Raw genomic sequence first — 14,313 nt, 5'->3', positions numbered from 1 at the left:
ACCTGGGGCTTTCTCCAGCCCCTTGCAGCGGACTGTCCCACGCTGACCGCTCCGCTCCCTCTCAATCATTCGCGCAGCCGCAGTAAGGCCAACCCGGCGGTCGGCCTGAATACCAAGAACGGAGACCAGTACAGCGGCAGGGAGGGGAGCTGTCAGCGTGGGACAGCCGGCTGCAAGGGGCTGGAGAAAGCCCCAGGTGAGTAAAGCTAATTTTCACTATTTTAGCCTGATAACTCCTTGAAGTACCAGCGGTTTCTGGCCCCTTAAGGAGCAGAGACCGCTGGTACCAGAAACCGCGACCACCAACGGATAACGACGGATCGCCGCACGTGGGGAAGCTGGGCCACCCACTCTGCCGTCTCTATGACGGCAGAGTTCCTGTGAGCCAGACAGGAGCCGCTTTCATTGGCTCCTGATCCTGTATTTCATTGCAAGCCAATGGGAGTTGCTTACATTGAAAGACAGAGCCAGGAGCCAATTAAAACGGCTCCTGACCGGCTCACAGTTCTCTGTAGTCATAGAGACAGGCAGAGCAAGTGAGCTGCGGCGAGAGACTGCAGGGATTCATCAGCGAGAACGATGAAACCTGCGGATGCGCGCAGCGACGGCTGATTGAAATCTACGCCCTGGCAGCCAGATAGCCATCAAAACAGGGTGTAGATTTCAATCATCAAGGTCTGAAAGTAGTTAATCAAAATTCCACTTGTGATTTGTGTGAGTTTGTGATGCGTTTGCGATTTTGCTGAGGCCATCTTTTCCTGGTTTCCTGATTGTTAACCTAAAAGACACAATGAAAATTGCATGCATTGCGGTTTTCCTGCTCTTCAAAAACAGACGCTTAAAATGCTCAGTAGTCACTGCGATTGCATTCTTCTGAAAACGCATTGCACCACTGTGTATTGCACCTCTTGCGATTTAAAAAACGCATGCGATTGTAAAAATGCAGTTCAATGCAGCCAGTGTGTACAGGCCCTTAGAGTAGGGATGGTCAACAAGATGCACATAGTTTTGCATTGATGCAGGATTATGCACATTTTGTATACAAATGTATCCAGTTTGAACATGAACGAATATATGTAGGTAGAAAACAAAGTCTTGTAAAAGTAATGCCTTTTAATGGCTAACTGATAGAGTTAAATAATGCAAGCTTTCTGGGATCTAGTCCCCTTCTTCAGGCATATTTCCAGATGTTAGCTGAAGTAAAACACTGACGCAGGTAAATGGCAAACATGAAGATGGCAGTTGTGCTGGTTACTGTTTCGCAGTTAGATGTCAGGTTATTAGCAGGCTGGAGCCAGTGAGCTCATGCAAGCAAACATGAAATCTAGCAGGTTTCTGAAGATCATGAAGCCAAGTCAATCATGTTACATAAGGAGTCATGAATCCCATTCCACAATTTAACCTTTCTTAATTTCTTGAACATTTTCATAAATTTGTACTCAGAAATCTTTCTTGCTTGGTAATTTTTGAAGTTACCCTTAACCTATTTTGGTTCCTGGACGTAGAAACTACGTCCAGGAACCATGCGCGCTCCCGCGGCCGATCGCGCGCGTGCACGCGCACTCCCTGCCGCGGATTCGGTAGCCACGGAATCAATGTATCGGGCTATGGTGCCCGATCACTAATTCCTCTCCCCCGCTGAAAAAGCGACAGCTTCTCTCGGAAGCTGTGCTTTTTCTGGCTGTTCCCTCCCCGATGCGTCACTCTACGCTTAGAGTGACATGTAAACAAACTCATGGCTGCCATCTTGTGGCCAAAAAGTAATACTACAACTGAAAGGAAAAAAAAATAAAAATGAACACACATTTACATTATAAATCTATTGTTTACCTCCCACCCTCCCAAAACTACCCAAATAAATTGTTTACTATAAAAAAAAAAAAAAAAAATACATTACAATAAAAAAAAAAAAAAATGTAAATATTTACCTAAGGGTCTAAACTTTTTAAATATCAATGTAAAGATGAAATATTTCTATATTTTTTTAATTTTAAACTTGTAAATAGTGATAGATGCAAAATGGAAAAAATGCACCTTTATTTCCAAATAAAATATTGTCGCCATACATTGTGATAGGGACATAATTTTAACGGTGTAATAACCGGGACATATGGGCAAATACAATACGTGAGTTTTAATTATGGAGGCATGTATTATTTTAAAACTATATTGGCTGAAAACTGAGAAATAATGAATTTTTCCATTTTTTTCTTATTCTTCCTGTTAAAATGCATTTACAGTAAAGTGGCTCTTAGCAAAATGTACCCCACAAAGAAAGCCTAATTGGTGGCGGAAAAAACAAGATATAGATCAGTTCATTGTGATAAGTAGTGATAAAGTTATAGACTAATGAATGGGAGGTGAACATTTCTCACGTGAAAACGACGGAACGCGAATGGGTTAAGAATAAGTACTTTGAGATCTTGCATGCTGTGTCCTGGTTCACAGAAGTGTTGGCCCACTTGTGTGACCATTTTACCCTCATAAATTTAAAAGCCATTAAAATTATTTTAGCCATTAAAAGGTATTACTTTTATAAGCCTTTTTATTTCTACCTAAATATATTGTTTGGCTAACACGGTACAGAAACATTTTTACTACTATCAACATGAACCAATCTAATCCTGCTGAGGTAAAATTCAATTGGTCCATTTTCAAGCTGCAAAAATTTGCATAATCCTGCATCAATTCTAAATTATTTGCATCTTATTGGCTATCCCTACATAAGAGTGTAGGAAAATAGACAATTACTAGAAACAAACAGTCTTCCGATGATGGACATGGCTAAATGCAAACGTAAACATCATGGGAGGAGTGGAGCTTCTTTCTTATTGCAGACTGCACAGAAGTGCGGCACGCTTACTGCAATAGATCCCACAGATCAACTGCACACCGGCGTGTGTGACCAGCTCCAACATATGAAGAGAGGTGAATCTAACTGAGGAGATGGTGGGCACATCTGGCTATCTATAGAGGGGGAATGGGGTACATCTGCTATCTAAAAACCATTTGTATGTTTGGCTCCACCCATGACCACACCCACATTCTGCTGCATGACTACATCCATTTTGCCCAGAGGGGGGTGCAAAAACTGTCTGTTCCCTAGTTAAGCCTCCGTAAGGCCATGATCTGGCTTGACCAGGGCTGTGGAGTCGGAGTCGAGGAGTCGGGGCAATTTTGGGCACCCGGAGTCTGAGTTGGAGTCGGAGTTTCATAAACTGAGGAGTCGGAGTCAGAAGATTTTTGTACTGACTCCACAGCCCTGCTGGCTTCCCCCGCACAGAGCAATGGGCAATTGTAAAATAGTTCACACGTCAGTGACACAAGCTTCAGGGCTAGTTCACACTTGGCGCTCAGCTAGACCACAATCGTGTTCAGCTCCACGATCGCAATGTGCGGCTAAAATCTTGCAATTCAGCGTGATTTGCGCTTGTGATTCCCGTTCAACAAAACCAGAATAACAGCACAATCACCCCAAAATGCATTTGATCGAAATCACAAACGCTGCAGTGTGAATGTATCCATAGGGATACATCAGTAGCAGCGCTTTGCTGGTCGCCAGCGATCAACAAAGCGCTGAAGAATCTCCAAGTGTGAACTAGACCTTAGAAGGATTTGCTCACCAGGACATCTCTTAGGAGCTCTTCTGCTCCCAGCTCTCAGAGTCCGCCTCTGTGCCAGGGAACATATAGCTACAAGCTTCCTATACCTCCAACTACAGTGGCACACAAATGTTTGTGCAACCTTGTTTATTGTCATGATTTTCCTGTATAAATGATTGGTTGTTATGATAAAAAATGTCAGTGAAATTTATCATATAGAAGACCCACACAGTGATATTTGCGAAGGGAAAAGTTTATTGGATTTACAGAAAGTGTGCAATAATGGTTTAAACAAAATAAGGTAGGTGCATAAATTTGGGCACCACAAAAAAGAAGTGAAATCAATATTTAGTAGATCCTCCTTTTGCAGAAATTACAGCCTCTAAACGCTTTCTGTAGGTTCCAATGAGAGTCTGGATTCTGGTTTAAGGTATTTTGGACCATTCCTCTTTACAAAACATCTCTAGTTCATTCAGGTTTGATGGCTTCTGAGCATGGACAGCTCTCTAACTCACACCACAGATTTTCAATTATATTCGGGTCTGGGGACTGAGATGGCGATTCCAGAACGTTGTACTTGTTCCTCTGCATGAAAGCCTTAGTGAATTTTGAACAGTGTTTAGGGTCGCTGTCTTGTTGAAAGATCCAGCCCCGGTACAGCTTCAGCTTTGTCACAGATTCCTGGACATTGGGCTCCAGAAACTGCTGATACTGAGTGGAATCTATGCATCCCTCAACTTTGACAAAATTCCCAGTCCGTGCACTGGCCACACAGCTCCACGGTATGATGGAACCACCATATTTTACTGTAGATAGCAGGTGTTTTTCTTGGAATGCTGTGTTGTATTTGCTCCATGCAGAACGCCCCTTGTTACACCAAAATAACTCAATTTTAGTTTCATCAGTCCACAGCACCTTATTCCAAAATGAAACTGGCGTTTCCAAATGTGCTTTAGCATAGCTCAAGTGGCTCTGTTTGTGCTGTGGGCGGAGAAAAGGCTTCCTCTGCATCACTCTCACATACAGCATCTCCTTGTGTAAAGTGCGTTGAATGATTGATTGATGCACAGTGACTCCATCTGCAGCAAGATGTTGTAGGTCTTTGGTGCTGGTCTTTGGGTTGACTGACTGTTCTCACCATTCGTCGTTTCTGTCTATACGAGATTTTTCTTGGTCTGCCCATTCGAGCCTCGACTTGGACTGAGCCTGTGGTTTTCCATTTCCTCAATATGTTCCTAACTATGGAAACAGATAGTTGAAATCTTTGAGACAGCTTTCCGTATCCTTGCCCTAATTGATGATGGTGAACAATCTTTGTCTTCAGGTCATTTGATAGTGGTTTTGAGACCCCCCATGTTGCTACTCTTCAGAGAACATTTTTTTTAAAAGAGGGAAACTTACAATTGACCCCCTGAAATACTCTGTCTCATAATTGGATTCACCTGTGTATGTAGGTCAGGGGTCACTAAGCTTACCAAGCCAATTCGAGCTCCAATAATTCGTTCTAAAGGTTTTGGAATCAATAAAATAACAGTGCCCAAATGTATGCATCTGCTTATTATTTAAACAATTATTGCACACTTTCTGTAAATCCAATGAACTTAATTTCACTTCTCAAATATTACTGTGTCTCTCCTATATGATATATTTATCTGACATTTTTTATCGTAACAACTAACGATTTATACAGGAAAATCATGACAATTAACAAGGTTGCCCAAACTTTCGCATCCCACTGTACATAGACTTCAATTCATATTTTGGTAATTTTACCAAAAAAATGTGGTCATTTTGGTCATAACCAACGTTAAGGTCTATATGATAAAACACACTAAAATAGACACATTTGGTTTCCTTGGTTAGGACAAAATGAGCAGATTATGAATCTACAAACATATTGTGCTTTGCGAGCCAGGCGCGAGATGGACCTGTTAATCCATAACAGGGTCTTCTCCTTCCAAATGTACGTAGATCCAACCAGCAGCTCTCCTTGCATTCAAGCCCAGGTGTTTAAAAAGAAGAGACAATGGGCACATACTTTTGTCTTCCATTCTCCATCAATACAGAAACATTTGAAGGAGTCCATAGGAAGAACATATTGGCTTTAATTCACAGAAGGAAGTTCGGTTGTAGAAAAAAGTATCAGTATTTTACCGAATGCAGAATTTTTAGAGCAATTCACCATTATTTTACTGGCCTCGAGGAGTATTCGGTAGGAGGTGTAAATTGATAGTTATTGATGCAGAGTGTGTTCAAAAAAAAGTTTGTAAAATGGTCGTTAGTTATGCGGTAATCAATTTTTAGTATTATGGTCATTCTTCTGCTTGAGACACAGGAGGGCAGCGAATTGTGGGTAGGAGGAGAAGGGTATTAGCAGCATGTGACCCAGTTTTGGCATAGCTCCCAACTGTCTTTTGGAGGGACTCTTTGGGAGCCCAGTCCCTCCGTCACTCTTTCCTCATTTGTCCCTCTTTCAGGACTCATGCACATACCTATGTAAATATATGTATTTTATCTACTGAAAAATGTGTTTGACTCTAAACGGTTCTCCCATCCTTTAAATTGATACATTTCTTATGGCTCTTTTCCACTATGAAATGCGATTGCGATCGCGATTCCGATCGCGATCGCAATCGCGTTTCAATTTCCACCATGCGATTGCGATTGAGCTACTATACTCATTATAGTCCAGCTCAATCGCATACAAAACGCGGCAGGACGACGATTGCGCTTTGACCAAAATTGCATCGCAATCGGATCGCACTAATGGAAATTGCTGCTGCAGTTTCCATTAGTTTAATGTACCTTGCGATTTGCGATCAGCAGCAAATCGCAAATCGCAGGCTAGTGGAAAAAGGCCCTTATTGTCAAATGTTAATATGAAGGAATATGCACCAGGATAGAAAGGACCGGCGTGGTTTGAATTATAAAACATTTTTCTTATGACATCTTTATGGTATAAGCAAGAAGTTTTACATCAGGATGATACCATTTATTGGTAAAAAGAATAAGAATAAGCAAGCTTTCGGCCTTGCAGCCTTCTTCGGGCTTAAATCCTGTTTGCTTGCAGGCTGATGGTACAGACAGCTTTATACATGCAACATCAAAAGGGGGTACATAGATTTTTTTCAAGCATAAATACATGTCATTAAGTGAAACAGAACATCTAAATGTGGTGGGAGGTTGGTAAGCTGAGATAAGAATCCTTGTTTACACCATGCTCACAGACCTGGGAGTTGGATTGTCACAAAATATTCTGAGTTCACAAGTTTAGCTATATAGGCTGAGAAAGAGTTTTTGGCATTAAATATCCTCAGCCTCATACCAATATAAAACGTTTTCGTCCTTATTCAAGCCTTTGTCCACCGCTTTGAATCAATTTATACATTTTGTTTCTGATATTAATCGATAATTTGACGTTTTGAAGCCACCCTTCAGGGCAGTGACACGAAGATCATACATGCTGTACCCTACTGCTATCTTTATGGTATGCATGACTAGGGGTGCGTCGGGGGTGTGATTAGGGGTGTGGCTTAAGTGCCCCTCATTCTTATCTCAAAAAGTTGGGAGGTATGGTTTTGGTGCTGTGGGTGGAGCAGGCAGACACGTGTAGAAAGAAGGTGTGTGTGTGGAGAACTCAATTAACCTCCCTGGCGGTAATCCTGACCTACGTTCGGGCTAGCCGCCAGAGAGGCCCCCGGAGGATTTTCTTTTAATAAAATGTGTATTATATGGTAAGCTAGCACTTAAGCTACCATGCCCTCAAAGTTCCTCCGCTCCGATCCCCCCCGATCACCGCCATTATACGTACCCCCCAGGGATCCTGCGATGGCACAACCTGCCAATCAGCTCCAGGCTTCGCTATGGGGAGGATCAGGACTGCGCATGACGTCATGTCCAATCGTCGCCATAGACGAGTGAAGTTGATTGGTGAAGCTGCGGCTCTCGCGGGATCGCGGAGGGGTAAACATTGCCGGCAGCGATCGGGGGGGGGGGGGGGGGGGGAGAGAATCAGAGAGGTGCGGCTAGCGAAGTGCTAGCTAAAGCATTTAAATTACATTTTATAAAATAAAAAAAATCCTCCCGTGGACGCAGCCTATGAAACTGCGTACCGCCAGGGAGGTTAAGGGGAATGTCCAAGCCGCCCAAATAAATGACAACTACTTACCTGGGGCTTCCTCCAGCCCCTATATCCCTTACAACAGCTCCGCTCTCAGCCGCTAGCTCCCGTTCCCCGGCGGTGCAGAGGCCAACCTCACCAGGTCGTCCTCTATACTGTGGCTGCGCGAGTGCAGCTGTCAATCACTTGCTCGTGGTATGGAGTGTACTGCGCATCTTTTTTGGGGCAACTGAACTATACCCTTTAAATAAAGTGCAAATGCATCTTGCAGCTGTGCGAGAATGAAAACGCCAGCTACATATACAGTTGTGTTCAAAATTATTCAACCCCCAATGCTGTAAAGGGTTTTAGGGAATTTAGTGTACATTTTTTAATTGTGTTCACAATGAAATCTTACAAGGACTTTTTAAAGAACCAAATGCAACTAAAATGACATTAATTGTTTTTGTAATACAGTATTAAATGTTTTTTTTTTATTTCTTTATTGACACAATTATTCAACCCCTTAAAGACTACCACTCTTAAAGAGACTCCGTAACAAAAATTACAATGTTTTTTCTACCATCCTACAAGTTCCTAAACCTGTTCTAATGTGTTCTGGCTTACTGCAGCACTTTCTACTATCACGGTCTATGTAATAAATCAATGTATCTTTCCCCTGTCAGACTTGTCGCCCTGTGTCTGGAAGGCTGCCAACTCTTCCGTGCTGGTCTGTTTATGCACACCACTTTCCAGGCCACTCTATGCACACTCCAGTGAGTGTGTTATTTACATAAGCCAGCAGCTTCTCTGCTATCTTATCAGTGATAGAAGAGAGCTGGATAAATATCCTCCTCTGTTATAGGCTGTGAAAGGAGCTGGGCTGACACATACAGAGGATTTACAGACAGGAAGAAAGGATCAGCCTCACAGCCTGTCACTAGTATTCAGTGCATGAGAGCTCAGCTGCAGGGGACAGAAGGTAAACACACAAGTGATCTCTTGAGATACAAAAGGAAGGGTGTATACAGCCTGCTTGTGTATGGATGTATTTTCTATGTGTGGACATACTGTACATCAACCTACTTCCTGTTTTGGTGGCCATTTTGTTTGTTTCCAAACAAACATTTTAAAACTGTTTTTGACTACTTTTAATGCGGCGGGGAGCGGTGAAATTGTGACAGAGGGGAATGGGAGAAGTCCCCGAACACACTGGTGTGTTTACTTTTGTGCGATTTTAACAATACAGATTCTCTTTAAGAACAGAGGTTCATTCAAGGGTTTTCGATCAGGTATTGAAAACACCTGTGGATGTTAACAAGCAGCAATCAAGCATAATAAGCACCAATTAGGCAGATTTAAAATGACTGTGATACTCCGCTCCTTCTAGACATTTACTGGTGTGTTTACAAACATGGTGAAGACAAGAGAATGGTCCAGAAAGACAAGAGAAGAGGTGATCTCTCTTCACAGGAAGGGCAATTGCTATGAAAAGATTGCAAAGCTGTTAAACATACAAAGAGACACCATAGAAAGCATTATTCGCAAATTCAAGGCAAAGGGCACTGTTGAAATGCTACCTGGTCGTGGCAGAAAGAAGATGCTGATTTCGACTGCTGTGCGCTACCTAAAGCGCAAAGTGGAGAAAAATCCCAGTGTGACGGCTGAGGAACTGAAAAAAGATTTGTCAGATGGGGGTACTGAAGTTTCAGCTCAAACAATAAGGCACACACTGCGTAATGAAGGCCTCCATGGCAGAACTCCCAGGCACACCTCCTTGCTGTCTCCAAAGAATAAGAAGAGTTGACTGCAGTATGCCAAAAGTCATGTGGACAAAGCACAAAAGTTTTGGGATAGTGTTCTGTGGACTGATGAAACAAAGTTAGAACTGTTTGGGCCCATGGATCAATGCTATGTTTGGAGGAGGAATAACAAGGCCTATGAAGAAAAGAAAACCTTGCCTACTGTGTGTGTGTGTGTGTGTGGGGGGGGGGGGGGGGTCAATCATGGTTTGGGGCTGTTTTGCTTCTGCAGGTACAGGGAAACTTCAGCGTGTGCAAGGTACCATGAATTCTCTGCAAGACACTTGTGTCAAGCTCTGCTTCACGTTTAAAAGTGGTTATAACTGGAAAAGGATGATGTACTAAGTACTAAGAATGAATGTCACTTGGGGGTTGAATAAAACTGATACTGATGTGAGCACAGAAAAGACATTTGTGGTTATTTCATTATAAATGTTATGTTTTATTTGTCTGACTTACAAGTGCCTCTGTGATTTAATTGTAAACAAGATGACTGAAATGATCAAAATCAATGTCAAACTGGCCAAAACACTCCATTTCAGTGGAGGTTGAATAATTTTGAACACAACTGTAGGTGATAAATTGCTCTTAAAATACCGCATAAAAACCCCTCTTTTTCCTCTGTGAATTGCATTTCTGTCAAAATTACCGATTCCATATCGCATTTCTACTGCACATTTACCGACTTATTCCCCGAACGGTCGTTACTTTGTACGATGGTTTTATGTCGATTCTGCTTTTGAATTATCGAACTCGCATTATTATCAAATGAGCGGTAATACGTTCGGTATCACTCTGTGAATTGAAGCCAATATGCTGGACTCCCAATTGCTTAAAGAGAGTCTGAAGCGAGAATAAATCTCGCTTCAGACCTTATAGATAGCAGGGGCATGTGTGCCCCTGCTAAAACGCCGCTATCCCGCGGCTTAACGGGGGGTCCCTGATCCCCCAAATCTCCTCCGTAATGCGGGGGGAGCGCTTCCTGGTTGGGGCAGGGCTAACCGCCGCAGCCCTGCCCCACGCGCGTCTGTCAGCGCGTATCTCCGCCTCTCCCCCGCCCCTCTCAGTCTTCCTTCACTGAGAGGGGCGGGGGAGAGGCGGCGATGCGCCGCTGATAGACGTGACTAGAGGCATGGCTGCAGCCGTTAGCCCTGCCTCCAGGAGCGACCAAGTGTTGCAGTGGGGGGTTTGGGGGTCAAGGGACCCCCGTTTAGCGGCGCTATTGCGGCGGTTTAGCAGGGGCACACATGCCCCTGATAACTATGAGCTCTGAAGCGAGATTTATTCTCGCTTCAGAGTCTCTTTAAAAGGACCGTAATCCAAAAAACTGAAACCGACAAACTATTTTTCTCCTTTATTCACGATTTTTAGTTCATACTTCTGCTTCATAATGTTGATTTGCCCGTCGTAACATTTTTTCTATAACAATCTTGTAATGCACTCTTAACTTTTGTAAATAAATGAGGACATCAATTTAGGGACCAATATTGTGAAAAATAAAATGTAAAATACATGTAACAACATACTAATAAGTACATTTCTTCCGGATGAAAAATGAGCCATAAATTATTTTTTCTCCTATGTTGCTGTCACTTAGGCCCGGTTCACATTAGCGTTCCCTGTCCGGATTCGCCTAATCGGATCCGGACCGTATACTGTACAAACGGAACGTACGTTCCGCATAGCAATGCAAAGTCTATGCGGACGTTCACACGCGTACGTTCCGGACAGAACGGAGCCGGATCGGATCCGGACTCCGGACACTTTTCCAACATGCGCTATTTTTCGGGTCCGGATCATCCGGCCCACGCACCCGGACCGGAGCCTGACTGCACCATCCGGAAATAGAAACCAATGGGGAACGGAAAGCACAGAACACACAGGATACAAACACCTGACGTTCTACCCCACTTCCTATGCGTATTCTAGCGCCCATTTCGGATGGGGACACATGGGCAGCAGTGGAGCAGCAGTGACCTTACGTGCTGGAGCGGTTTGGCAGTATGTCGGAGGTGGAGGTGAGGCCTAAACAGCGGAGGACCTGATTCTACAAGTGCACCTTCTGCTGACCCGAACAATTTATTATATTGCGCTGTTTTTACCACACGGATCCGGATGGCAGCCTGATGCATGCCTGATGGAAACGGACCGGATCGGATCCGGATAGGAACCGTACGGTTCCGATCCGGATCAGGTCCTGATCCGATCCGGATCCGGTCCGTTTGCATGCCAAAACGCAAGTGTGAACGGGGCCTTACAGTAGGTTGTAGAAATCTGACAGGTTTTGGGCTAGTCCATCTCTTCAAGGGGGATGCTTAACATGGCCTTTATTCCTTATAAAGACTCTACCTGAAAATAATGTATAGAAAGATGCTGGCCAGCCTCCCTGCTCGCTTCACACTTTGTCAGTTTAACAGAACAACTACCATTCGCTAAGTGCTTTTGAAAATAAAGAAACCCTTGGGAATCCCCCATAAGGAGATGGGCTACTCCAAAACCAGTCTGTTCCGTCAGATTTCTACAACCTACTGTAAGTGACAGCAACATAGGAGAAAAGTAATTTATGGCTCATTTTACTCTGGAAGACGTACTTCTTATTTGATTGTGTTTACATGGCATTTTAAATTTTTCGATTTTCGCCATAGTGGTCCTTTAAAGGATACTCTACCAGATCCTGAGTATACACTGAAAACTGCAGCTCAGCCATTATTGTGTACAGTGAGGTAGCGCTTGCTTACACTTGGTCAGGGACAGTCACTGTAGCAAAGTGCCACCATACGAGGACTCTGTCTCTGTACTCTTCCTCTCAAGGACACTCTGTAGGGGACCTGAATCACTGCAGGGCAGTTGAGCGCCACCGACAGAGTGGCTACTCCGCTCACATAGCGCTCGCACTACCCCTCTGGTCCTTCGCACCTCTGTTTCTATCCATCTGTCTATGACTGCTGATGTATATTCCTTTGTACCCGATCGGCTTCTGCTCGTATTTATCTTGTTACTGTACCACCACCGACTTCGTATGTGCCAAAAATAACTCCGGGTACAACCTCCATTGTACTTGTGGAAATAAATGGATTACGATTCTGTTGCATAGAAGCTAAGCTGTTGCGCATATGTTCCTTATGTTGCTGGACTGCCTGGTAAATAGATTGAGGCCCCTTGTGCTGAAAGTCCAGCTACCACCATTTTCCATTCTTTGAACTACCTAGATTAATATGGGCAATTCTCATTCTAGAGTTAAAGGATACCCGAAGTGACATGTGACATGATGAGATAGACGTGTATGTACAGTGCCTAGCACACAAATAACTATGCGGTGTTCCTTTTTTTCTTTCTCTGCCTGAAAGAGTTAAACATCAGGTATGTAAGTAGCTGACTCAGTCCTGACTCTTTCTTGCACTCAGAAGCCATGTTCTGCTAGGAAAGTGTTTTATAGTTGGAATTTCTTATCAGTGAGGGTCACACTGTAGTCACTTCCTGTCTGAGTCAGGATTGAGTCAGCCACTTGCATACCTGATGTTAAACTCTTTTAGGCAGAGAAAGAAAAAAAAAAGGAACACAGCATAGTTATTTGTGTGCTGGGCACTGTACATACCCATGTCTATCATGTCACTTCGGGTATCCTTTAAGTACTGCTTGGGAGGCCAACTTGGCCATAGCAATGAATAGTCTGTTACAGCAGAGAACTGAACTCAACGCTAATTGCTATGTACTACATTATCTCTACTGGAGAAAGAGCAGAAGCAGGGTTAAAGGATAACTGAAAGGCCAAATCATAAGATAAACATAGGAACATACAGCACTAGTCCTACTAAGAAATTGTCTGAAGTCACTTTCTATTTTCCTGTCTCACCCCCCCCCCCCCCCCCCCCCCCCACCCCCCAATGTAAAACTAAAAACAAACTATTACTGTTATTTATACAAAATACGATTGTCAAAAAGCTACAGCCAGTTATCCTGAGGGCAGCCCCCTCCCCTCCACCCCCATTGTGCTACAGATGGAGATCAGTGTTCCAGACAGGACAGACTCCATTATGATCATGCTGGAGGGTATTACCCGTCACCTGAAAGCTTCCTCATGATCATTTCAGGCGACAGTCTGCAGAGCTGAGTGGCGGGGAAGGAGGAGCTTGCAATCTGGAAACACAACATTGACATGATCTGCGTTGTAGTGAACAGAGTGTGCACTCACCTCAGTGCGCTCTATGAGCATGGCTTGCAGCAGTAATTGGCTGGCATCCATATACAGCCCATGATGCATCAGTAGATTGGCCAGATTGACCAGAGGAACATGCTGCTGCTGAGCTGGAGCCGCACTTAGTGCCCTGCGAAGGCAAGCCAAGGCCTGGCTACAATTCCCAGCTGCCCTCCAGTATAACGCTGCATCATTCATGATGGTCCATACCGGTGCCCCCTCCTGGAAAACAGACATGACCTGTTACATCACTACACCAAATTATCATGCAAATTATATTTAAGCATTATAAAGATTAAATAATCTGTTTTTCAATTAAACTCATGGATGGTATTGTGTCTCAGGGCTCTTGATACCCATTAAGCAATCCACCATTTCAAGCAGTACAGGAAAGAAAAAGGATCTCTCTGCTGACAAAAAGCGCCAGTGAATGGCCTGGACAAGGTATGAAAACTTTTGGTATTTAATTAAAACTTAAAATAAAAAGAATATACAAGGCAAAGGAATAGAAATTATAAAATATATACGGTAGGGACCTTTGAAAAATATAGGGTAAAGGAAGAGATTTCCCCCTGGCCAACGCCCGTTATACCAATACTGGGAAATAAAAATTTT

At 43.5% G+C, this 14,313-nt stretch overlaps 1 protein-coding gene across 1 annotated transcript in view; it reads right to left on the bottom strand.

The window, feature by feature from the left end:
- Window positions 1-14,313, bottom strand: part of TTC17 (tetratricopeptide repeat domain 17) — a 152,488-nt gene that overhangs the window by 85,589 nt on the left and 52,586 nt on the right. The window contains exon 15 of the mRNA XM_068261821.1: window positions 13,696-13,920. Coding sequence (XP_068117922.1) covers window positions 13,696-13,920 — 225 coding nt within the window. The remainder of the gene's footprint in view (window positions 1-13,695; window positions 13,921-14,313) is intronic.

Source organism: Hyperolius riggenbachi, chromosome 11 (assembly GCF_040937935.1).
Source record: "Hyperolius riggenbachi isolate aHypRig1 chromosome 11, aHypRig1.pri, whole genome shotgun sequence".
NCBI classification, from domain to species: domain Eukaryota; kingdom Metazoa; phylum Chordata; class Amphibia; order Anura; family Hyperoliidae; genus Hyperolius; species Hyperolius riggenbachi.
The sequence above is the reverse complement of the archived record's forward strand: the minus strand, read 5'-3'. Positions and strand labels throughout refer to the sequence as shown.